The sequence below is a fragment of the Parasteatoda tepidariorum genome, chromosome 1 (assembly GCF_982258835.1).
Source record: "Parasteatoda tepidariorum strain Cologne lab strain chromosome 1, Ptep-v5.0, whole genome shotgun sequence".
NCBI classification, from domain to species: domain Eukaryota; kingdom Metazoa; phylum Arthropoda; class Arachnida; order Araneae; family Theridiidae; genus Parasteatoda; species Parasteatoda tepidariorum.
In genome coordinates, this window is record NC_141755.1 from 128,228,351 (window position 1) to 128,252,665 (window position 24,315).

Consider the following 24,315-nt stretch of genomic DNA (forward strand, 5'->3'; position numbering starts at 1 on the left):
TATTCCGCCTTGCTGAGAAAAGTATAAGAGGCGAGAAGAGTGGCTGAAAAGGTAGTAAGACGGGAGTGCCTGAAAAAGTAGTACGACGGGAGTGCGGATCGTGCCCGATGGAATGTTGAGTTGAAACATCACCGCTGACAGGATCTATCATAGCTGTTAGAAGTATGTTCTGAGCCGGTATCATCGAGAATGAGTTTAGATTTAGCTGGAGTCTCGGAATGAGTTGATCTAGGCGGAAATGCTGAAAGGTTGATATTTGGAAAGAGTCCCTGGATACCGCGGCTAAGTACGCCACCTTGATCGGATGAGCTGTTGCCTGGAAGAAAGTTGATCTGAAGCCTCATATAGTTGACTGGAAATGATAGACGGAGTGTCGCTAGATTCAAGACGGTTGACAAGAAGTGAGCATTCCTCGGCAGAAAATCAAGTGTTTCTAAAGAGCTGAATGGTGGTCGGAAGGTCGAGGTTCTCCTAGTCCACAAGTCTACCTGCAGGCCCGGTGGGCGTTCCAGAAGGTGATCTGCAAGTTCCTTTGTATTTATAAACTCTAATTTCTTACCTTTTTAGTAACTTTTTAGAAGAGCATTTTATTCCGTATTTTAAATTATTTCTATCCGATGTTAAGATACCTATTTTAAGATGAGCATTGGATATTTATTTTTAATTATCTGTTGTAGGAATATAATGACTTAAAGTTTAAATGTTTTTTGTAAATTTAGAATGAGCTAGTAATTTTATTTCGTAAATGCCTCGTTTAGTGTGAATTAATTTAATGTTACGCATATGAAATTTAAAAGTGCTTTTTATCGAAAAGTTTTATCTTGAGTATAACCATTTGGAAATTTAAAAGTGTATAAATTGAAATTTTGTGGGCACATGAAGGCATCTGGAAATGATCGGGATTGTGTTTGTTGTTAATTTATAGTTATAATAAAATTTACTTTTTATTGTTAAAAGTTTCATGTACTTCATTAGTCAAGTGTCTATTTTTGAACCTGGGTAACCGTTACCAAAATTCAATTAAGAAATCACAGCCTTGCCAAAGTTTGAAGGGTAACGGTACACCCAATAAAGCAACTCTATATCCACATAGACCAAATGAAACAAGTCTTGAATGTTATGGATCAATATAAAGGTGAGATATAGGGCCATTTTGTAATACAGAATATAGACTTTGAATTCCCTCACTTTAACGCTAATATATATATATATATATATATATATATATATATATATATATATATATATATATATATATATATATATATATATATATATATATATATATATATGCAGACCTAGTAACCTGTAAGGTCGCATTGTGGGTACCCTATTAAGCCTATAATTATTTCCTCTGGTATGGTACACTATTACCTAGTGATATAAAACGTGGTCCAATTTGAATAGTGAATAGTATGGGTCAGTATTAAGGAGAGATATAGGACCAAGTTGAAATACAGAATATTGACTATCTTTAACTTAAAATGAGAACTAAATTTTATGACACACTAGCTCTATACAGTTTCATAGTGGCAAACTAAAAAAAGTTTTATAATAAAAGGGGGAATCTTGCCTACTTTAAGGTTTCCAACCTGAGTTGCGTTCCCTCAAGTAGGCAGTAAGGGGTTAGTGATAGTCTTGGGGTAAAACTCTCTCTCTCTTGGAGAACAATTCCTCATTTTTCCTTGCATCGGTGGGCTATAAATAGTTTTTTTTTAATACAAAATTCGTGACGCAATTAAAAGAAGATTTTGTTTCTCTGCTTTAAACCATTATCAGGGGAAATATTTTTAATAAATCTGTACAACTATTGGCCTTTGCTGATGACATAGACATTATTGCTAGAACACCTATAGCACTACTAAGACAGGCTTTTATTTCTTTAGAGAAAGCGGCTCTCAAGATGGGACTGAGAATAAACGTGGTAAAAACTAAATATACCATGTCCTGTACTAAAACAAGCTTCAATAACATCCAATTTAGAAATTGAAAAATATAAATTTGAGGTTGTTGACAATTTCGTTTACTAGGGGTTCTGTAATCAACAAGAGGAAAGAAGAATTACTATAGCCAATAAATGTTTTAATAGAATTCGAAAATGCATGAAATCTAATGTAATTCGTAGAAGAACAAAAATTTTATTACATAAATCTCTTTTAACACATGCTTGTGACCCTATCTTGTACGGATGACCTTTGATATGAAGGTCTGGAAAAGTATTTTTGAAAGAGTATTGTTGACCCGTTGGCACACGAATTGGAGATGGATAGATGGCCTAAAAAAAGACCTTTTGGTCTTAAAAACAGAAAAGCACTAGCAGGAAAAAGCTTCTTGAGAAGGCCCACCCTGAGCTGTCGAGCCATTGATGATGATGCTTTAAATCATTTTACCTTGGCGATTACTGAACTATAACTTTATCAGAATTTGTGAGCGAATGAATGCTTTTCAATTTTATTTCATAAGATTTGAGGTGAATTCTCACTTGGTAGATCGGAAGGCGGTGCTCTTCCAGTGGAAGGGACGACAGTGGCGGTATCGGGTGGTAAGCCCCCAGGACATTCCACTTGCTGAACAATGGCTTCGAATCCTGATCCTTGAATCTGGATATCACTGTGAAACAGGAAAACCTTTTCCGGAGCATCAAATCGTATTGTGCCTGGAATGAAATAAAAAATAATCATTTTCTTTGACACTCAGAGAATTGAATCCATTTGCTCCCTTTCTTTCATACAAAAATAAGGATAATTTTTTAAAAAAAAGGACAGTACTTTATAAATAAAGATAACTTTTCAGTAAAATTTCAGTGAAAGTAAATTACTGATACACATAGATAAATGCAATATCACTTTTAGAAGTAGTTTTGTTAAAGTTACAATAACATGTTTTTCAAAACATTATAATGTTTATCACTTTCATATTTTGTATATTTTTTTAAAAAACAAAATTCAAAATAGTGTATATGTTTGTATACACTAGAGATTTTTCTTTGACACGATGCAAAATTAAGTCAAAACCAAATCAATTAACCAAACAATTTACCTCATTTTTCCTTATTTAAATGAAGTAATGAAAAACAGCAAGTAACTGTTAAAATTAATTTTGTATTGAATTATATATAGATGAACAAACAAATTTTATATTTGTGTGCAAAAATGTTCGATTAAATCGAAAAGTTGCCGAAAAGTGATATTTGCAGGCCAAAATTTCTTCTGATCTAACTATATTCCCCTATTCATTGGGTGGTCTAAAATCTTTCGGGAAAAAAAAACGATCAACGAAAGTATGTCTTTGCGACTTAAATAACAGTTAGTACTAATTCATTAACATCCTTTGAATCGTTGTGAAAAACTGATCATTATCTGTCGAAAGTGCTATAACTTGTTGGGAGCATCTACAGACATCATTTGCTTACAAGGGAAACTAGGGAAGTGTGACTCGCCAATTTTGAAATAAACTAGTGGGATGTATGCCTTATGAGGAATAATTTTAGGGGGCAACATTCGTTTCGGCCCATAGAAGGCCCTGTGAGAGATAAAAAATAATTCAATATATGGAAAAATCGGTATTTTATTACTTCAATGCAGACTATTAGTTATTGTAATTGTCTCATAATCCAATTAATTTGTAATTAATTGGATAATTAATTTTTTTTAATTAATAAATTAATCAGAAATTATTAATTAATTAATTGATTTGCAATTACATACTCCAATTAATTTGGAAAGTTTTTTGAAAAAAAAATTTAAAAAATTTGATGTCAATTTTTTTTTTAAATTAACCTAACAGGTTTTTCTGAAAAACTGCAGATACATAAAATTTTCAAAATCAATTTCAACAATAAATATGCATTATATAGTACGTGAAAGTAATTAATTATCTAATTAATTACAAATTAATTGGAGTATGAGACAATTACAATAACTAATAGTCTGCATTGAAGTAATAAAATACGGATTTTTCCATACATTGAATTATTTTTTATCTCTCACAGGGCCTTCTATGGGCCGAAACGAATGTTGCCCCCTAAAATTATTCCTCATAAGGCATACATCCCAATAGTTTATTTCAAAATTGGCGAGTCACACTTCCCTAGTTTCCCTTGTTAGTGTTCCAATTGTAAGGAACGCATTTTGATGCAGTTTAAAATTCAGACACTACAGCAAAGAAACATTCAGAGAAAGTCGAAATACTGTTGCATAATTTCCACTACGATTATTGAACAACAAAATATTAGTATATAAAACAAAAGATTAAATCTGGATAGGTTAGCACTCGATACTTAACATGAGTGACTCATGTGGAGTGTGTGAGGACTTTCTTAAGAAGTATTATTATAGAAGTATCATAACGTTTTAGCTGAAGGATCAAATTGCATTTCATGACAAGGTGGATTTAAGCTGAGACTTTGCTAAAAGAAACTTACCTAAATTTAAGATTATTTTCATCTTAAGAACAGCTTTATTAAAAGATTTTATCACACTTGAAAACACTAAGTGAACCACGATTTAAGGTTTTTATACAGAAGGTTGTTCTCCAAGGTTTTGGATGAGGGTAATGTGAGTAGAATAGAGCAGATTGCCACAGATCTCGTTTTAAGGTTATGTGGTTTACATGTTAACCACATAACAAACATTTTTAGGTTGACATTAAAAGGTTTTAGTTCAGTGAAAATAAACCTTATTTTGCTATCTGGATATTTGTGACTGCGTCGTTGCTTCGCAGTCTCATTTTCACCCAAAGGGATGCTGCACACTCTCGACTGTTAATAGCAACACAGGACTGACCACACACACGCAACCGTGAACTTAATACAACTCTCCCCACAAACGCTCACAAACACGGTGACCTTAATCCAGCTCTTCCCGTTTTTCGCAAATACGGTAACTAGTGGTCCTCGAATTCAATCCCTTATAAAATTCTGTTGGAGGAGTATTGTGGTTGGAACTACGATTACTACTAGTCTATCGAAATCAATTCCATCTTGAGGTTGATAACCCCACAACACTGAGCATTTAAACCCATAACAAAAGTGTTTGAACCAACTTACGTGTAGTGTTCGGTGGTAAAGAACCACACAATCTCTCTCCATCCATGATCAAATAGTCTCGGCTACAGGCTATACTCGCTTCCAGATCGAAATGAGTGAATGTCATGCGAAGCTGGCACACTGACTGCGACACTTTTCTCACCAGGTACCTGAAGGAAAAAAAAAGGAGACAATTTTATTCGTTTTTTGTTTCTTTGGAGAAAAAAAAATGAATGTTGCTAAAAGAGAACTGCTGTCAAACCTGCAATTGAGATTGGGTGGATAACTGAGAGGGTAGAGCTCGCTGCGCATATCAAAAAGGGGTGCTTCGAACTCTCTGTCGCATGTGGGTCCATTCAATCTTCCGGATGTCGTCCCCTCTCCTCCAGAACATGGCACTTGTCTCACAGAAAGTAAAAATCCAGTCTGCGTAAACCAAGAGTCGGTGCTGAAAATCAGCACTTTTTCCGGCACTCGAAAATCGAGCGTTCCTGAAAGGAATAAAACAATTTGTGATCAGGAAAAGAAAAAAAAACTTTTTTTTAAAAGACGCTATGCCGTGGGAGGAATATTCCATGGTAGTAGTTTATTTACGTCACACTAGAGCTACACAATGGGCTATTGACGGCTGTCTGGGAAACATCCCTGAAGATGATCCGAAGACATACCATCTCAATTTTGATCCCCTGCAGAGGGGATCGCGCGAAGTCGAGTACTTTACGGTAGAACAGTTTAACGAGGACCGTGTACCCTCGGTCCCTACGCAGGCTGATCAAAATGGTCACCCACCCGCACACAGACCGCAGCCAGTGATGCTTGACTTCGGTGCTCTACTGGGAACCGTGTCTTAACGATATTCAATTCATGGCAAATAATTATTCAATTCAATTATTTGTCACGAACTGAATCTCTTCAAATTCTCTTCAATTATATATACTATAAGTAATCTAAAATTTAGAAAATCAGGTAAACCATAATGTCTTAAATACTGAAATTAGTTTAAAAATATCAAAATGCTAGCATATCAGGGGCAGTGAGTGGAAAGTAATAATTTCTTTGCATTTTGATATTTTGGAAATATTTTTCTTTCAACATTTATAACTTCATGATTAACCTGAATCTTAAATTACCACGAACAGAAAAAAAATTTGCTATTAAATCTTTTTCCTCTTAAGAGCATTAATTGAAGCTAATTGTCAGAAAAATCATTCGCAAAATATTTCATATTAAAAAAGCGCCCTCCACAAATTATTTTATCACAAAAATGGATCTATTAACAGCCTCCCTTTACAATTTTTTTGAAAACATATTATTTTATTTTATTAATAAATGCGAGGAACTAAAACAAAACATAATGTATAAGTACTAAGCTGACATTTTATTTTTTTAATGTGCAAAAAATATTTAATTTTTCATCCGTTTACTATCCCACATTATCTCGGACAAATAAAAAAAAATTAGATAATAGTCTTCGTATATGTTTACATCTTCATCATCTGAAAAATTATCTGCATTACTTTCACTCTCGAATGCCATTTTTTTATTATTTTTTTTTCTACGTAAATTCTTCCACCATCGTATTGTACGGTCCCACAAACAGCAAAACTCCCAAACAAGAAATTGCCAATCACGGCAGATTATTTCTTGCTTCCGGTCGAGTCAAAACGTGATAAACGCCCATCAAGTTTACTCGGGATCATAAATATTTTCAATAAGTTATTCACTCAATGATGGAAGCAATACTTTTCCTTTGAAAAACGGTCTTTCATTCCTTGAAAAACACTCCACACTTATTTTCACAGATTCATAAAAAATGAATACGTCATTTCGCAAAAAGTGTGGAATTTTAGTAAGAGAAACAACAATAGTCAGATATAAGAATAGGAAGAAAATATCAGAAGTAAGAATAGGATTTAGCAAAGCAAAACTCACGTGATATTCCTTGGAATTTGTCTCCACAAGCTCTCCACCCCCCATCCATTTCCAGGTAGTCGTTGTAGCAACCGGGACTACCATTCTGCAATCTAAAATCCAGAAAATTGATTTTCAACTGACAAATGTAGTCCCCGAGGCGATGGACAGTGTAGACACATCTGAGATTGTTTTCGTAGTTGAGGGGATAGTTGGGACTCGTGATACGGGCTTCACTCTCCCAGATGTGGACATCGCATGAAGATGGAAGGGGTGGAGGATGACCACAGTCCAGTTGCCTCACATATAAGAAGAAGCCAGGTCTTGGATTGATGGAATCTGTTTTGAACCGCAACACTTTCTCGTACGACAGGAAATCGGTTGTTTCTGAAAATTGTGAAAAGTGATGCTTTCAAAAACAAGGAAAATAATTCTGCCATAACCCAAAATAAATTTAGCGTTTAAATAACTTTTCATGGTTATCAATGTTTATTTTTTACACTCTTTTGTTTGCTAGATGACTTGAATACATAAATCAGAACGTTTGTATCTGCTACATTTTAGCTTTTCCGAATACGTCATGACTTTGCAGGACTCATTTCAAGAATTTTTCCTGTCTTAACAAAGTGACTATTTTCTCCAACGAAAACAACGATACATTAAAAAAAGCATTATAATAACATTCATTGAAAAGATAGGTGTAATCAAAACTGTTCTACATAAAATAGCTGAAAAAAATACAAAAGCAAATAAAAATTTTTCTTTTTTTTTTTCTGCAAAATTACATTCTAAGGATACTTTTCTTGTTCATCGGAAAGGAAAGAAATACTCCTGATTTTTCTGATCTCATTTCGGAGTAAAAAAAAATTCGCCAATGACTGACTTGCTTCAGCTAGAATTTTAAACTGAAAAAAAAAATAATAATAGCAAAAATTCTGAAATCAGAGAAGTATAAAAGAGAATTCGCTCTGGAAATGAGGTTCTTTCCTTCATTTTTTGAAAGAACATGTTACAAATTTAGATGTTCGGAACACCATTAAATTGGAGGGGGGGGGGGGGAGGATAAATTCCATTTTAAAAATTTGATTTTTTGGCGACCTAAATCCATGACTTGCCATTATTTTTTGTAAAAAAAATCATGACATTTCATGACAAATTTTGTTCAATTCCTAAATTCATGACTCTCCATGATTTTTCATGACTTTCCAAGTGCTCCAGATACTCTGAGTAATTTCAACGTTGAACAATCTTTTCAGATTCTGAATGAAAAAGTACGATGCACAGTTGACTGGATTAACGTGTGGCTTTTGTGGGCATCAGATTCAGCCCAACAAATGAAAGAATTGCGTATATTGAGACAAAGGAGGGCGATTATCACAGTTATATGAAGTGGATAATATGTTACAATAATGAAATACAGCCATGCTCTCTTGTTTAGATACAACACTTACAATCGATTTCCTTTTTATAAAGAACATGATTTTATTTGAAAAAGAAACGTTGAATTTTTTCAATTTGTAATATGTAGCCTACATTAGCTGTTTATTGTTACTGTTTTCCCAAGTTGTGGACAAGTAAAAATTTAGTTACGTCAACTGAATTAACTTACGAATTTGCGAAAAAATTAGAAAAAAAAATTATATGTGCTGTATTTAGACAGAAGAGAAAGATTATTGCATATTTATTGCAACAGCCGATAAGTTACAGTAACTAAGCATATAATCACTCTGTTATCTAGTTACAGCGCATATTTTTTTTGCTGCCAAAGTTAACTGCAAAGTCATAAATGACCACAGTTGACGGTCATAAATTTGTTCTTGTCTTGGATAAAAGCAGAAACAATAAACAGTTTATATAAACTAACAACTGCACATTAAAAAACTTTTTTCAAAACAATTCATAAAAACTAACTCGAGACTACTGCATTGAATAAAAAAAAAAAAACTGAAGTGTAAAAGAAAGTTCTTCGAAATAGTTTTAGGAAAACTGGGAAGGAACCAGATGATAAGGAAAATCCTGGATAAACACATCCAGAATTTTCCTAATAATCTAGACATTTTGCCACAATTTCCAGATGATCCTGGATTCTCGCAAACTAGTCTTCGTGAAGTACTTTTTGACAGAACTAACCCGCAATTACGTTGCATGAAGAGGAATAGCTGGATGGGATTTTAACCCATGATCCACCTACCACTGACAGGGCCTGATTATCGCCTAGGCCCAGTAGGCACGGGCCTAAGACCCACGCTTTCTGGGGGGCCTGAAAAATTAGTAAAGAGTCCAAAATATTACCTTTTTTTTAAATGCTGAAAGAAACAGTTTTTCTCTAAAAAGGCATTTTTTTATTTCAAATTTTCCTTATAATGGGATAAACCAAACTCGTGTACTTATCAAATATTGCACTTATCCAATTCCAAAGTACAGCTGAATTTTAATGGGTGCAATTTTTACACCAAGCAAATGCAACGAGACTTGCAAAGTCTCTTATAAAAGAATAGTGTCAATGAGAACTAAAAGCTTAACAAATATGTGAAGCTGTAGATGGAAGGCTTTTAAAATAATTCAGCTAACCAGTGACTTTTAGCAAAAATCACTGATTTCACTTGTTTGTGATCATCAAACTATTTTCTCAGCATTTTATATTTTGCTTTAATATTTAGATGCGTAAACTTCATCTTGGAAAAATGATCTCCAATTGTCTGGCTCTCAATTTTTTTAGAATTTTGTTTCTTTTGAATTATACAATTTCATAGATTCTTTTTATTGTTAGGACTTACCTTCAGCAATTTAATTTCAAAATATTTTGTTAGGAGGCCGGAAATTTTGTGGGCCTGAATTTGTCTTGATCGATCCCTGACCACTGAGGATATTTTATATCAACACTGTGGTCGATGAGAACAGAATTTGTATTGACAAAGTTTATCTTTGGGATTTGAACCTAGGTCAGCTCGATGGACTGAGCTACTTCGGCTCAGGGAAGCTGACTTGCAGAATATGTGATTTTTCAACGACACACCGAAATTGCTTTTGCTTGCTGCTCATTTCGAAACTGTTTTTAATTACTTTTTAACCCCTTTCCTGTTCGGGCAACTACTACTTGTGATGCCCTAAGTGACTTCGGGTAGGAGAGAACGTTTCTACTTTAATTCACTATTTTCCTAATAGAGGGCATGAGTGATCCTAGTTTTTCATCCATTACGACTTCAGTCGAGGGAGGGGGCATACCACACTGTGAAAGATTTGTAAAATGTATGTTTCAAAATCCTATTGTTGCGTTTTTATATAATATTATACTAGTTATATTATATTTAGCTCCAAAATTTTGTTTCATTTGCTCTCATTGAATAAGATGTGTGTGCATCCATTACCTTTTTACATGCTTGTAAAAATTATAAATACAGTAGTTATTGCACTTAAAATTTTATTTTTGTAATAAAAAAACCATTTTCTAACTCTTATAGTAATATAAAAAACAAAATTAAACAGTCAAAAAAAATTTTTCTCCATTTTTCTGAAACATATGTCACTGTTAAGGGTTGTGTTATTTATAAAGAAAAGTCATGCTTACTGACAGTGTCCTCCAGTATTCTACCACATAACCGTTCAGAATCCAACTCGAGGAAGTCATAGACACATCCGGGACTTTGTTCAACGTCAAAATCCAAAAACCGAATGTCCATTTTGCAAATAGAGGGCCTATATCTTCTGATAACCAACTGACAATCTAAATCGTTCGTATAGTAATTTGGAAATCCTGGACTTTCCAAGTAGAACTCTTTCTCGTAATAGATTTTGCTGCAACTGCTGGGAACTCTATCGCCAATCAGTCCTATGAGGATATAAAACACATTTGAATTCAAGTGATATTACAAGGTTTCCTTCCTTATTTCCGCAAATTCTACATACTATCAACGTAATGTGCCAAAAAAATCGCTTCGTTTTTCAGATTACCAGTCTGCCTATACCTTTAAAGGGAAAATGTGATCTTTGACCGAACAAATGCAACCTTTCCCTAAGCTTACGTCAACAAAACTCTACATATTTATTTATTTTTAAATATCAAGGAAGTGACAAATTAAGTGATAGAATCTCAGATCACATATTAAAATATTTAAAACTATATTCTTTTAAAAAAACCAATTTTTAGCGAACATTACGTTATTGAAGTAAATAGTTTTTAATCGAAATAAATGACGCACAATGGAAAAATTTGAAGAAAAAAAAAACAAAGCAATAATTACGCTTTCTAAAAAAAATTTTTTTTAAATTTCACAACTTCGTGAAATTTAACAATTATATGTCACAATAACCCAATTATATGTTACAGAATTTAGAGCTAACTCCACAAAGCTGATATTATTATTATTGTTAATAGGATTGTTGTTATTGAATCTGCATTAGAATAATTAAAACATATTATAAAACAATTTGTTTGTTGACATGAACAATTCTTAATTTATACATCAGATTGTTTCAGCTTCTCGTTCTTCACGTGGGAAGGAATTTTTATCCAGAAATTTGTAAACATGTACAGTTAGAAATTTCTCGGAAAAATGATTAAATAACAATTTATTGTACGGTTATTTTACCATATTTAATCGAAACAGTCAAATAACCATACGCAAAAGAGTAATCATGAGAAAAAACTGTTTATTAACTGCTTTTACCTAATACGGTTAAACAACTAAAATTTTTTCACAACAACTAGAACCACCTCATGAAGCTACTTAGTTCTTTGCAACTGTGTATACATATCATTGCCGAGCTAGCTTATCTGTTCACTTCATGACCGGCAGAACTGGAGTTCGAGTCCTAGTGTTGACACCCCTCCATTCCCTTCACCACATGAAGAATTTCCAGTGTCCGGCACTCTCCAATGCCCATTACCTTGCGAAAAGCCAAGCTCCAATGTTTAGATAAATTTAAAAAAAAAAAAAAATACGTTTTTGAAAAATGCTAGTTTGTAAATGGTTTCGAAACCATAAAGGAAAAAAAATCTTCTTTACCGTAAACTTTACATTTAATGAGATGCTGTCAGTTACTTTACCATCATTTTAGAATGAAAATTTTAACAGTGTGTATGGGGGAAATGTACACGGGTAAAATTAAAAAAAAAAGTGTACATCCTGAATAACTTTTGATGTAATGATCGGATTTTCGCGGACACAATCTTAATGGTTCGAGAGCTCAGAACGATAGTTGAATATGCCAATTAGCTAGAAAAGACAACATTTTAAGTTATGAAATCGAACTCAAAAATGTACTTTCTCTGAATAAACATTCTTTTTTTTCGACAAAAACTGATTTTCGACCCTCACATTATGAGGAGTAGTCGTATCGAAAATAAGGTCTCATTAAATTAGGTTCATATTTGGTTTATTAAGAAAGTGTTTATTATAATGACTCTCTTTACGAATTTTGCTATGACTCGAAAGAGTTTTATACACAATTACAAAATTCAGTTATCCAACGTGTCACATTTACACTTAATGTAATGTGACAATTTAATTATCTAATTTATCTAAGCCTTTAATTTTTCTTTAAACGTTATTCCTTTTTTTTCAATTTGGCAATTTTATTTTTAACTTTCTAACTAACCAATCTCTTTCCTTTAAATTTCAAACTCTCCGCCTCTTTAATTTTAATTGGTCGTAGTTTTTCTGGTCTACCCTAGTTAAGGAATTTTAAAGTTTTTTTTTAAATGACATTCTCTTTTTCTCGAGCCTTCGGGCAGGTTAACCTTTTAAAGCTCTCCGAGATGCGGACTTCGGTCCGTATCGAGGGATTTCTTTTCACATTATTTTCTTAGCCTTTATCTTAAATTAAATGCATAACTATAATCAATTTCTGTAAATTTGAAATCAACATTTTATACCTTTAATTTTCTTTAACATTAAAAGCCCTCTCAAATTTAAGTTTTCTTCTCATATTTATTTTAATGGTTAAATTACTCGTTCCTTTCTATTTAACTTTTTGCATGACGCCTTTGGTTTCTTTAAATTCTCTTGTCACCCATTTCCTTTTAAAAGATATTTTTTTTGTAACACAAAATGTGTTGGAATCATATTGCTTGTTTGTTACGCAATAATCAAAATAAGTAGTTTTACAAAAATAAATGTTTAGTTGAACAGAAAGTTTTGTGTGATTTTTAGCTTCACCTTTATAGCTATTATTTATCGCCTTTTTTCCTTCTGTATCTGGTGAGTATTTTTTTTATTGTTATGGGAATGCATATATGTGAATTTATTAGTTTTTCTTATTGGAAACATCAGCTTACTGTATTAAATTATATATATATATTTTGGATATAGCATGACTTTATCTTATTTATCTTTAATTTTTAACTTATTTTAGTTTCGCCCTTTTTCCAAATTTTGTGATACCAAATCATCCAATTTGTTCAAACCTCACACTTTGTGACCCTTTGAACCTATTGGGTTATTGTTATCCCACATTAGCATTGTACTACCACTTTCCTTAACGATCACATTCCCCCCTTAATTTATTTTAATTACCTTTCATATATTTCGGCCTTAATTTTATTTATCACGACGTTTCAATCATTTAACTTTTTTTAATCATGACTATATCCAATTATTAGTACATATACCAAATATTTCAATCTATTAATTACAATACATAAATAAATTTACTTTATTATACGCACCAATTCCTTTCTTAATTCAACTCTTACACAACGATAATTCGATTCAGATATCAATTTAATAAGTATTTATTGCTTTCCATTTTAAGGTATACAAATATCATTTTAAATAATTTTGAAAGACAAAGTACAAATGAAATCGTTCGAATAGTTTCTAAGTTATCCAATTATTGAAAATCATAAATTTGAAATTCTATTTCTCAAGAACTGCTCGTGCAATTTCGTTCAAACAACATCACTAAAATTAAGGAATTTTTTTTTCTTCTTTAAGACACTCTAACTATAAATTTCTTTTATATTTCCTTTAATTAAAGAGCTTGGATAAAAAAAAAATCTCTTGATGGCATATTCCGCCAATTTTTTTTCCTGTAATTTTAAAATGACGTGTCGTTCTTTTAACAATATATTGAGCCAATGTTACATAATTTTTCTACCATAAATTAGCATGACAAAACAATCATATTGTTTTTTATTAAAAAGTTTCATTGGCATTGAAAAAAAAATCAATTTTCTCGGACAACAGTGAAGTGTTTTGACCTTTCAAGTGTTCCTTATCGTAACGTCTAAAAAGGAAAATTGTTCCACTAAGTCTCTTAATAAAGCGATGGCTGAACATGTAACAGTTCTTTAACACTGTACTGTAGTTCACATAATTGCCATACTGTTAGACACGCATGATGAACTTCTAACCAATTACTTCCTGGGTTTCAAAGGTTTTCTTAGTTTATTGAACTGAAATGACAACATAGTTCGAAAATTATTTTTCTCTTTCATTCATCAATAGAAAAAAAAAATGAACGCAAAGATTTAAAAAAAAAAATTAATTGGGATACAGCATATTGAGAAAAAAACTGTTATGTTCGATTCATTAGTTGAATCGATTTCCTGTTTACTTAGAAAGAGAAGATGTCTTTTTCTTAACGGATGGGGGGGAATATTCCAGGTAGTCAGAAGATTTATGTAGCATTCCGCAAGCTCGCGTAGGTAAAAATACTTCAGCACAGCGCAGTAATTGCTGCAGAACCATCTCGGTTCTTTAAAAGAGATTGAGCAAAATGTGCGTACGTAAAATACATTTGCTTCACATGGAGAGGAAAACCACGGAAACCTGCCACGTGACTCTAACCCATGATCCGTCTACCGCTTAGGATATTTAACCTCAGCACTGGGGTCGGTTCAAACCGGATGCGGAATCCGTATCGATCCGCCATCGCTGTGATTCGAACCTGGTTCATCTCATTGGAAGGCAAACACTATCTTCTGGGCCATCACGGTTCGCTGCTTTTTTCATATCGTGTTTAATGGATTTCGCAATTGACTCGCCCATTAGGTTTCAAATCAGTAAAATACGAAACAAAATTGTTTTTTCTACTCTGTTTGAAGGTCACTATTGGGAATCATAAATCAACCTATTTAGATAATTGACACATAGATGAAAATACCGCTTCAAATGCGTACAAACAACCCATCCATAAGGCTGTTTGCAACCTCATTGGTGTACGTTAGCATTTCCTGGCATGGTGGTCCTTATCAACCTTTATGATACGTTCCAAGTTTGTGACCACTGTACATACTGTGTGCTTACCGGTTCATTGTATTTTTTAAGCGTAGTTTATTTAAAAACTTACAATGCAAGAAGATGAACATGAAATTTTATCAATAAGTTATATAATATCTACCAGAGAGGAAAACAACATACCTGAACCTCCAGGTGGGCGGACGGGATCACCGGGAGGGCAGACGAGCTGTCTGAATAACAGATGGAAACCACGATCCATTCGCACTGTATCTGTCTTATAGACAATGTGCACATTTCCTAAGGCATCAAATGTAACGTTCTCTGGAAGGAAAAAAAAAGATTCTCAGCGAGTTTTCTTCTTAACCTTTTATCTCGCTGTAGACTGATCTTAAAGACATGTTTCCCAGGAGAACTGGTCCCTCTGAACAGCCTGAAGGGACCGAAAGTGGGTGAGGGTAGGACTTCCAAAGTGGGTGAGCCCTCTGCAGAGAACCAAAATTGAGGTGGCATGTCTTTGGATCACCCTCAAAATTGCTTTCCCAGATCGTCGCCAGTATGAAGATGCCCCATACATAAATGGTTGATATTTGAGTAATAATAAACTACAAATCTAAAAAGGTTTAATGAAAGTATTTAGTTACGAAGATTTTACTTTAACAAAACTATTTGTCAACATGGCAACGATAAGAAAGTAATAATTGATGTCAATGATGTTTGACAATAACCTCTTACGGGTATTCTTTTCTTTTTTTATACCTAATTTTACTCTTAATCAACAAAACCTTTGCACCATCTGAGCCAAACTTCTACTCTAAGTCACAGTTGACAGTAATCCTTTGTTTGACAGCAACCTTGCTTAAAACTCCAGTCACCGATACTTTTTTACCGTTTCAGACATACGTCTGGTCTCAGTCACGGTTGACAGCATCTCTCTTTTTGATAGTAATCTTGCTCAACTCTTCAGTCACTTTTGAATAATTCCAGTAAATACTTACTTACTTCCACAATATCGATATTATGAATGCAATTTTAATAGGTACCGAATATTCTAATTTGACAGTATATTTAGCATTGTTTAAATTTGCACACATTACCATCAATAATAGTATGGCGATTTTTTGTGTACCTCCTGAAGTATCCGTTAATTTAGCTTTTTAGTACCTACCATGGATCTTATTTCATTTAGTACCTATTAAAAAAATTAATGACTCTTTATGTGTGTCAATAATAACATGACAATTTATAGATTTTACCTGAGTGAATTAGAACCATTTCCCCATTCATTTTGCTTTTTAGTACAAAAATTTTAGTTTTATTTTAATTAATATAACTAGAAGCACCTCTTACTATGGCGATTAATGGAATCCCTGTTAATGCTAATTTTTCAACTTAAAACAACCGAAGACAGGGAAATATTTCAGTTCGTTTTTCATGTTTACAAATCTCAATTCATATAACCATCATTTGCTAAACCGCATTACATGGAGAGGAAGAAAACCTCCCATGGACGGCAAAGGGTCTCTAACCCATGATCCGTCTAACAATGAGGATATTTCAAGTCAGCACTGTGGTAGGTGCAAGCCGGATGCAGAATTCATATCGACCAGCCATCACTGGAATTCGAACCCGGATCGCCTCATTGGATGGCGAGCGCTCTATCCCCTGAAACATCGCCATTTAAGTTACTCTAACACTGTAATATTTAGGATTTGATACTATTTATCTAAGAGGAAAAATCTCACCTTTAAATAATTTTTCCTGTTAAAGAATTGAAACTTACTTTTTTGGCCTCTAAGAGATGTACCACAGAAACGATGACCATCCAGCTGGACGTAGCTCCCGATGCATCCAGGACTGTATTCCACGTTGAAATCCACGAAATCCAATTCCACTTGACAATATCCGGAATGCCTTCTGCCAACTGTGTAACGACAGACGGGATCACCTCGGGCATCTTCGGGTGACCGATGGGTGACCAGTTCTCCTGATGGATCAGTAATCAGGACATCACACGCATGGATAGCAGGGATAGCTGAAAAACGAAATCAGTTGATTTCTGTGAAGTAAATTTTTTTTCTTCTACAGAGAATGGCCCAAATCTGGAAAATAGAGTCCCAATAGCAGAAAGTTTGGTTTCAGTATCAATGAGCGGCCTATTAATTTCCTATTATACAGTCCGTGGCTAAATTATCTGAGTCTTAATTATCTGGGGATAGTCTATGCAGCTTTTACGTGACTGTACGTGTTTTACGTGTTTTGTACTTGTTTGCGGTATCAATGGGTTAAATGAGACGGAAGATAAATTCGACAATATAAACATTTATTAGATCCGGTATTACATTATAATAATTAGATCAAATTAGTAGACGTACTGTAGTTTGTTTTTTTAATAATTAGATGTTTTTCACGAGGTTGCATGTAATACTTTTATATTTGAATGTAATGGGGTTTTTATTCCTCCATATGCCTCCCTATTTGTATTTATTTTTAACAATTGATACTCGAACGTAAACAACTGCGCTAAAACTGTATAGAGTATCACATGATAATTAAGATTTTACATCGAGTGCGTCTTTTCCATATAAAAATCGAATGATGGTGTTTTCCACTGGTGCATTTTTATTGGGTAGAATACAGTTTTAACACATTAATTTCATATTGTTTTGGTTGTCACCAGCATAACATTTTTCCTATAAATATTTTTGCATTCCTAATTTTAAGGTACTGAACTGTTATTATTACTTTCTTGAATATGTTTTCGAACTTCGTTTAAGAGGATAATTTTTATTATTTTTAGAATAACGCAATTCTACGTTACACTTCAAGATAAGGTGATTTAAATGGGTGTCTGATTTTATAAACCGGTATAAAGTTATTCATTACATTAGTGTCGTTGTCGTCGACCATTAAGGCAGAGGGGGTGCTATTGTTCTCGTTTTTCAGTGGCGCCATCTATGACCGAGAATTCGACTTCTGCCAACACCCATACGCCACACCCGTTATTAGGGTGGACCCATTCATTCATCCACAGATCGTCATTTTGACCTGAACGATTCATCTCCCCCCCCAAAGGGGTATAATTTGTTATGGGAACATGGAGGACTTTGTGACCCGAAAAATTTAACATGCACATGTCACCATTTGGTACACGGGGAGACTTCAAAAATCACGGTTAGACTTGAGAACTCAAATTTCAAAAACACGACTTCAACAAAGTTTTGTAACTCAGATTATATATTTAAGTATTTTAAATTTATAATAATATGAACAAAATTCTGAAAACGAATAAATCGATAAAAGATAGGGAGAAACTTACCGTTGAGATCTTCCTCGCAAATGGAAATTTGTTGAAACAAAATCTGAAATCCATTCTTCGTGACGTTTTCGTTCGTTCCAAATACAACACTGATGGCATCGGTATCTTCATCGAATGGGTATTGCACTGTCAGGAAAAAAATACATTTATAATTATTTAAAACGGGAAAAAGGGAACATTTAATAATAACATTTTAATAAATTCTGATTTAAAAAAAATTCTAACCACTATAACATGTACTAAACTTCGTTCTGCAAACTTGTGCAAATTTCGTATTTAACAATTGCATAACATTTGCAACAATTACAGTATTTCTCATTAATGTATTTTATAAATCGAGTAATACTAAAAGAGCTGTGGTAGGGAATCGAGCCTTCCAATGAGATGAACCGGGCTCGCATCCCAGCGATGTCTGGTCAAATGACGCGCCCGACTCACACCGACCACAGTGCTGTTGCAAAATAACCTCAGCAGTAGACGGATCGTGGGTTAGAGTAACCTAGCTATGAGACTAACAGTGGGAGGTTCTTCGTGGTTTTCCTCTCCATGTAACGCAAATGCGGGTCATTTCCATCAAATAGTCCTCCACGAAGGCGAATTTCTCCCAGTACTTGATCCACGAGCCCCTCTTGTCTTCTGGTTTGGGTTCAAAATGACAAGGCTACGGAGATTAGTAGTCGTCCACCCAAAATTGGGTGGGCTGTCCAACGACGGTTATAATAAAACACTTCTAACATTGACCCATTTTTGGCCGATGGTGCGTAAATGCAAAATGTCAATACATTTTGACACTCTGATATAGATTTTATTTTTTTCGCTATTCACGAAAAACTACGGGTTCTGAAGACATTCATAAAATATTAGTCATAAAACACTTTCTGTTGAGAAAATTTTAAAATACGCAAGTGATTTAACTTGAAACGGTTGTTGACGAACTCGATTTTTTGAAAAATATTTCACTCGAGGCTCATCCTATAATTTTTATTATTGATTAAAGTTCTGTAAAAAACATTACGATTTTATTCACCATTACAGTTTATGACCATTATGCATTTTATTAAATGTGCATCCATTCGTTTCTTAAATAAGGTATTATCTTTCACGCACGAAACTCTTTTTTTATTGTGTCTTAATGAAAGGAATTTAAGTATATTTTAATGAAAATAACAAACTATTTCATAAAATTTCTTCTGCTAGACCTTAAATGCGTTAAACATCCAAAATCTTCTCCTTATGTTATTTAAAGGAATAATCTTTTTACAAATCATCCAATTTGATATTATTATATTTAATCGATATTTTATTATTTGCTGAGGATAGGTGAGTAGAAGTGTTCACAGTACCGGTGCTCATCGGTCGGTGGACCTTAAAAAACATCGATGTAGGGTATACCGGGCAACGAATGAACACCGGGCAGACTAGACCTAGTATATACTTCGGACATTCACGAAAGCCGCATTTGGATCAACAACCTCCCATTTCGGTTCTTCACAACCTCTATTTACGCTTTTACCTCAATTTGTGCTTCTGTTTTCATATTTTCTAATTCGGCAATCTTGTTACGAAAATAATTTAAATCATTCTTAAAAAATGTTCATATAAGAATTCGCTTTATAGATTTTGTTTCATTCTGGTTTTTCTTCGCTTTTTATTCTCTGTTTTTACCTCATATTTTTTTACTCTTAATGTTATTTGAATTTTTTTTTTAGTGCTCCACACACTATTGTATTGATATATTTTACTTTGGCTATAATTGATTCAATATTAGAAAGCTCTCCTTTTTGCGGATATAATGGTGTGAGCTGATGATAAGATCTTTTATTTTCCGGATTTTTATTATTTTTCTTTTTCCCTTTTTTCATTATCCTGCACTTTTTTCATGTTTTCACTACATTGTGAACATTGTGTATATATATATATATATATATATATATATATATATATATATATATATATATATATATATATATATATATATATATATATATATATATATATATATATATAAATAATCATACCAATCCTATAAAAATAAATTCATACCAACAGACTGAGAGGGTATATGTCCGCATAGGCGCTCGTCTTCTATCGCCAGGAAGTCTTTCTCGCATCCAGCACTGGTCTCGAGATCAAATTTTCTGAAGGTGATTTCCAGACCACATACAGATGGATCACTCTTCTGTATTGTGTACCGACACAGTACGCTGTTCTCATACTCTTCCGGAAAACTGGGATGTGTGAGCTCATAGTCTTTCGCCGACCACCACTTCTCACAACTCCTCCTCACTACAGAAGAAAGAACACTCAATTAGAAATCTCCCAAATTATTCGACTCTATAAGATTCCATGCAAAATTCTGAATGATCTATACAGCTATATTGTTTTGACGCGGTTTGCACTTTTATACGTTAGTCTATCAATGGGTTCATTGAGACGATATATAATATAAATTCGACGATAGGATACATTAGACTATATATATTACATAAATATATAAAATATTTATTATATCAACCATTATATTAGAATATTATAATAATGAGATCCAATGATGAGACGCAACTGTAGTGTTTTAATAATGACATGATTTGCGCGCGTTTATAGGTCATACTTTTATATTTAGACATACATGTCATGGGTTTTCATTCAGGAGCGTATTTATTTTCAACCTTACAATGCCGAACCCATTTATACAAGAGCGTCAACAAACGCATCCGAGTAAGATAACAATAAAGCTGTATAGAGTATCGCCTGTATAATTATAATCTTTATAGTGAGTCTAATAGTATGGCCGAAGACTGTATGCTATCATCGAGAAAGCATACCACTCATTTACATTTGGTTACCGAATTCTTTGCACGAGCTCAACATAAATTAAGACACTATTTGAATGTGAATACTTTAGTGAAACAAGCTTTTCATAACTTAGTTACTTTTAGAGCTGTTAAGGCAAAACAAATTTCAATAGCTGATTATTCTATAAATTATAAAAAATTTAAACCAATAGCTGATTCTATAAAAAATTCTTTGCGAGAAATTTTTTTTCACGAGTTGAATTTCATTGCCATTAATCCATCGTATATCTACTAAGAAAAAGAAGAAATACTTAGTATTTTAAAGAGTTGCTGTAATCCTACGGAGATATTGAGAGTAACCTAATAATAATAAAAAGAAAACTTTTAATCATTATAATAAATAAAAGCAAATTTTTGAAATAATAACACCTGCATGCATTACAGTTGGTTCTTATTCAAGTAGAGAAATTTAAATATTTTTATCTAGATAAATGAATTATCGTTTTCAGTGTAGTTGATCATGCTGAATTAAGCCAAGTTTAAAAAAAGCCAAGAAAGCCAAGTTTTATTTTGTATGTATAAAAATGCTCTGTTTGTAAGCTATTGACGCGTTCAGCCTATTACCATGAGATGCAAATGGGCTGTTGTTTCGTAAAGATCCAAAATTATGTTAATTGAAATGAGAATTTTATGCATGAAATTTTGATGTACTATATCCGTGTATGCCCCTTATAGCTTCTTAATATGGATTAAATTTTTATTTTAAGCATCGACACTAACTTGCTCAAGGAAGTGCCCTATGAATAATAGCTTATTAACTATCAGTTCTATAAACTTCTGTTTGATTTCATCCATATATATATATATATATGTGTCAGAAACACTAACGGTTTAATTTCTCCCTCAAAATATTTTGAAAAATCGGCATTTTTTTCACAAATTCAAATCCAGTTTGTGAAAAATGTGATTAAAAACTGGGATGCAATATTTGAAATCAGCTCTTCCACTTGCATAAGAACGATTTTTTTCTTACTGTGAACATAAGTAAAATTTTAGTAAAGAAAGATTTTCAAGAAATATTAATATTTCAAATGTAAAAGGAGCGGCACTAGACTTCCTAACCATTTAACGGGCATTAACGGTAATTTAACGTGCTTCCATGTTTTTATATATTTAAAATTTTACAATTGTTTTAGGAAATAAGTATGTTTTCTCTATTCTAATAGTGAGAAAGTGTTGGGGAAATATATTCCATAATGCGAATAGAATATTGTTTGTTGATTGTATATATTGAGAATATATACAATCAATATCTCCATATTGAGAATATATATATTGCAGAAGCATATTCAAATTCTAACTCTGTTCCAATATAACAATTAGTAGTAGTGTAAACAATTAGTTCCAAATGTATGAATAAGACATAAAATTTCTTTGTAAGCAGATTGTATCAATATTAATAATCCGTCCAAAAAACGTATTCTGCGTTTAACTTATAAACTATTTTATAATCACCCATTTAAATCTATTTTGATCAATCTTTTTTTAGACAATAAATGAATGATCGATGAAATAAAGAGCAATAACTGATTTGTTTTTAAAAATATATTCCACTCTAATTTGAAAGCTCAAGAAAGAACTTTTTAGTTGGAAGAGTGTTTCAGATACAGAGAGTATATTTTATCAATTCTAACGATTTTTAATCTAGAGATTTAATAAGGTAAATGAATCAATAAAAAAAAGAAGAGAGTGCAGATAAATCTATACATTTTTTTCCTTCATATTTTTATTAAATTTTGTGAATTTAAATTTATGAAAGCTGTGGGGAAAAAAACAACAAAACAGATTAAGGTGGGCCCTTCACTCGCGTTCAGATCATTAAACGTAAAATTCTGATCATTAAATAAAAATTTATTCAGATTATACATATTGTAGATCAGAATAATGATTTGTCAATAGTGTGACGTCATGAGAACCATTTTCAAATAGGACTGTCGATTTTCATTATAGTAATAAGTCTAAAGTTTTTCACGATTAGTTTCTTAAAAGTAAACTCAGTGGGGCGACAGAGGCCTACTGTGCCCATCTCAGTTTTCTTGATATTGGGGGTGCCGGAGCAGATATTCCTGTTAGGTGGTGAACCGAACCCCCAGTGTTTAGTTCCCAATCATGCTTGGTATCGACCCACTGAAGGGATGAAAGGTTGAGTCAACCTTGCCCTGCCCGAGGATCGAATCCAGGACCTGTGGCAGGAGAGTGGCGAAGAGCTACCACTCAGCCACCGGGCGTTATTAACAGCACATTCATAAAATGATTCTTAAAAGAGGTTCATTTCAGAAATTCTGTTAAACGTCCTATTGTGTGAAAAACTCGTGCACTTGACAGCACGTGCTTTACTTCAAACACGAAAATCTGTTGGTACTAAACAAAAAGAATAATCTTGCCCATAAAGGTCAGTGAATGCTTGATTACTCTCATTTCAGCGGCAATAAAGAGATAAATCGTTTAAATTATGTCCACGTAATCACCGATTCAACTTTGATCCATCTGTACCGCTGGCATTCAGAATGAGCTAATATTTGAGATTCTCTTCTTTGTCTGGGGGACTTTCAATGAAATCGAACAATTAAGTCTACAGACTGCTGCTGCGTCATTTATTCCTCCACAATGCCATAATAAAGCGGTTGCATCTTTTAATGAAAGGAACTCTGCAAGAACTGCTGCCATTAAAAAAAAAGGGAAAAATTATTTCCCCAATTGTTTTTCGAGGTTGCATTCACACTTCAAGGGTATCTACGAAAAGAAAAGAAAAAACCACAATTCACCATCATTGTTTCTTCTTTGAAAAACGTTGTTGGTTTTTTTTATTTATCCTTTGAGGAACTTCTGTCTATCGCTGATAATTATAACAATAACTTGCTGATGGTTGAAGATGCCTGTCTCGACAAAAGTTTAAAATGAAATCATTGCATTTCTGAGTATGCTGTTGGAAAAACGAACGAGTACCGATGTCAGGGGCAAACAGCAAGACAATTATTTCATATCAAAATACGACAAAAATTTGCATTATTCTACTACAATTTG

The 24,315-nt window shown here is 33.2% G+C and overlaps 1 protein-coding gene across 1 annotated transcript in view; it reads right to left on the minus strand.

Moving 5' to 3' along the window:
• LOC107436626 (cubilin) overlaps positions 1 to 24,315 on the minus strand; it is a 59,226-nt gene that overhangs the window by 24,326 nt on the left and 10,585 nt on the right. The window contains exons 3-11 of the mRNA XM_071178171.2: positions 20,480 to 20,722; positions 18,437 to 18,562; positions 16,901 to 17,152; positions 15,301 to 15,441; positions 10,506 to 10,766; positions 6,959 to 7,324; positions 5,289 to 5,517; positions 5,048 to 5,196; positions 2,483 to 2,656 (exon numbers count right to left, since the gene is read on the minus strand). Coding sequence (XP_071034272.2) covers positions 2,483 to 2,656; positions 5,048 to 5,196; positions 5,289 to 5,517; positions 6,959 to 7,324; positions 10,506 to 10,766; positions 15,301 to 15,441; positions 16,901 to 17,152; positions 18,437 to 18,562; positions 20,480 to 20,722 — 1,941 coding nt within the window. The remainder of the gene's footprint in view (positions 1 to 2,482; positions 2,657 to 5,047; positions 5,197 to 5,288; positions 5,518 to 6,958; positions 7,325 to 10,505; positions 10,767 to 15,300; positions 15,442 to 16,900; positions 17,153 to 18,436; positions 18,563 to 20,479; positions 20,723 to 24,315) is intronic.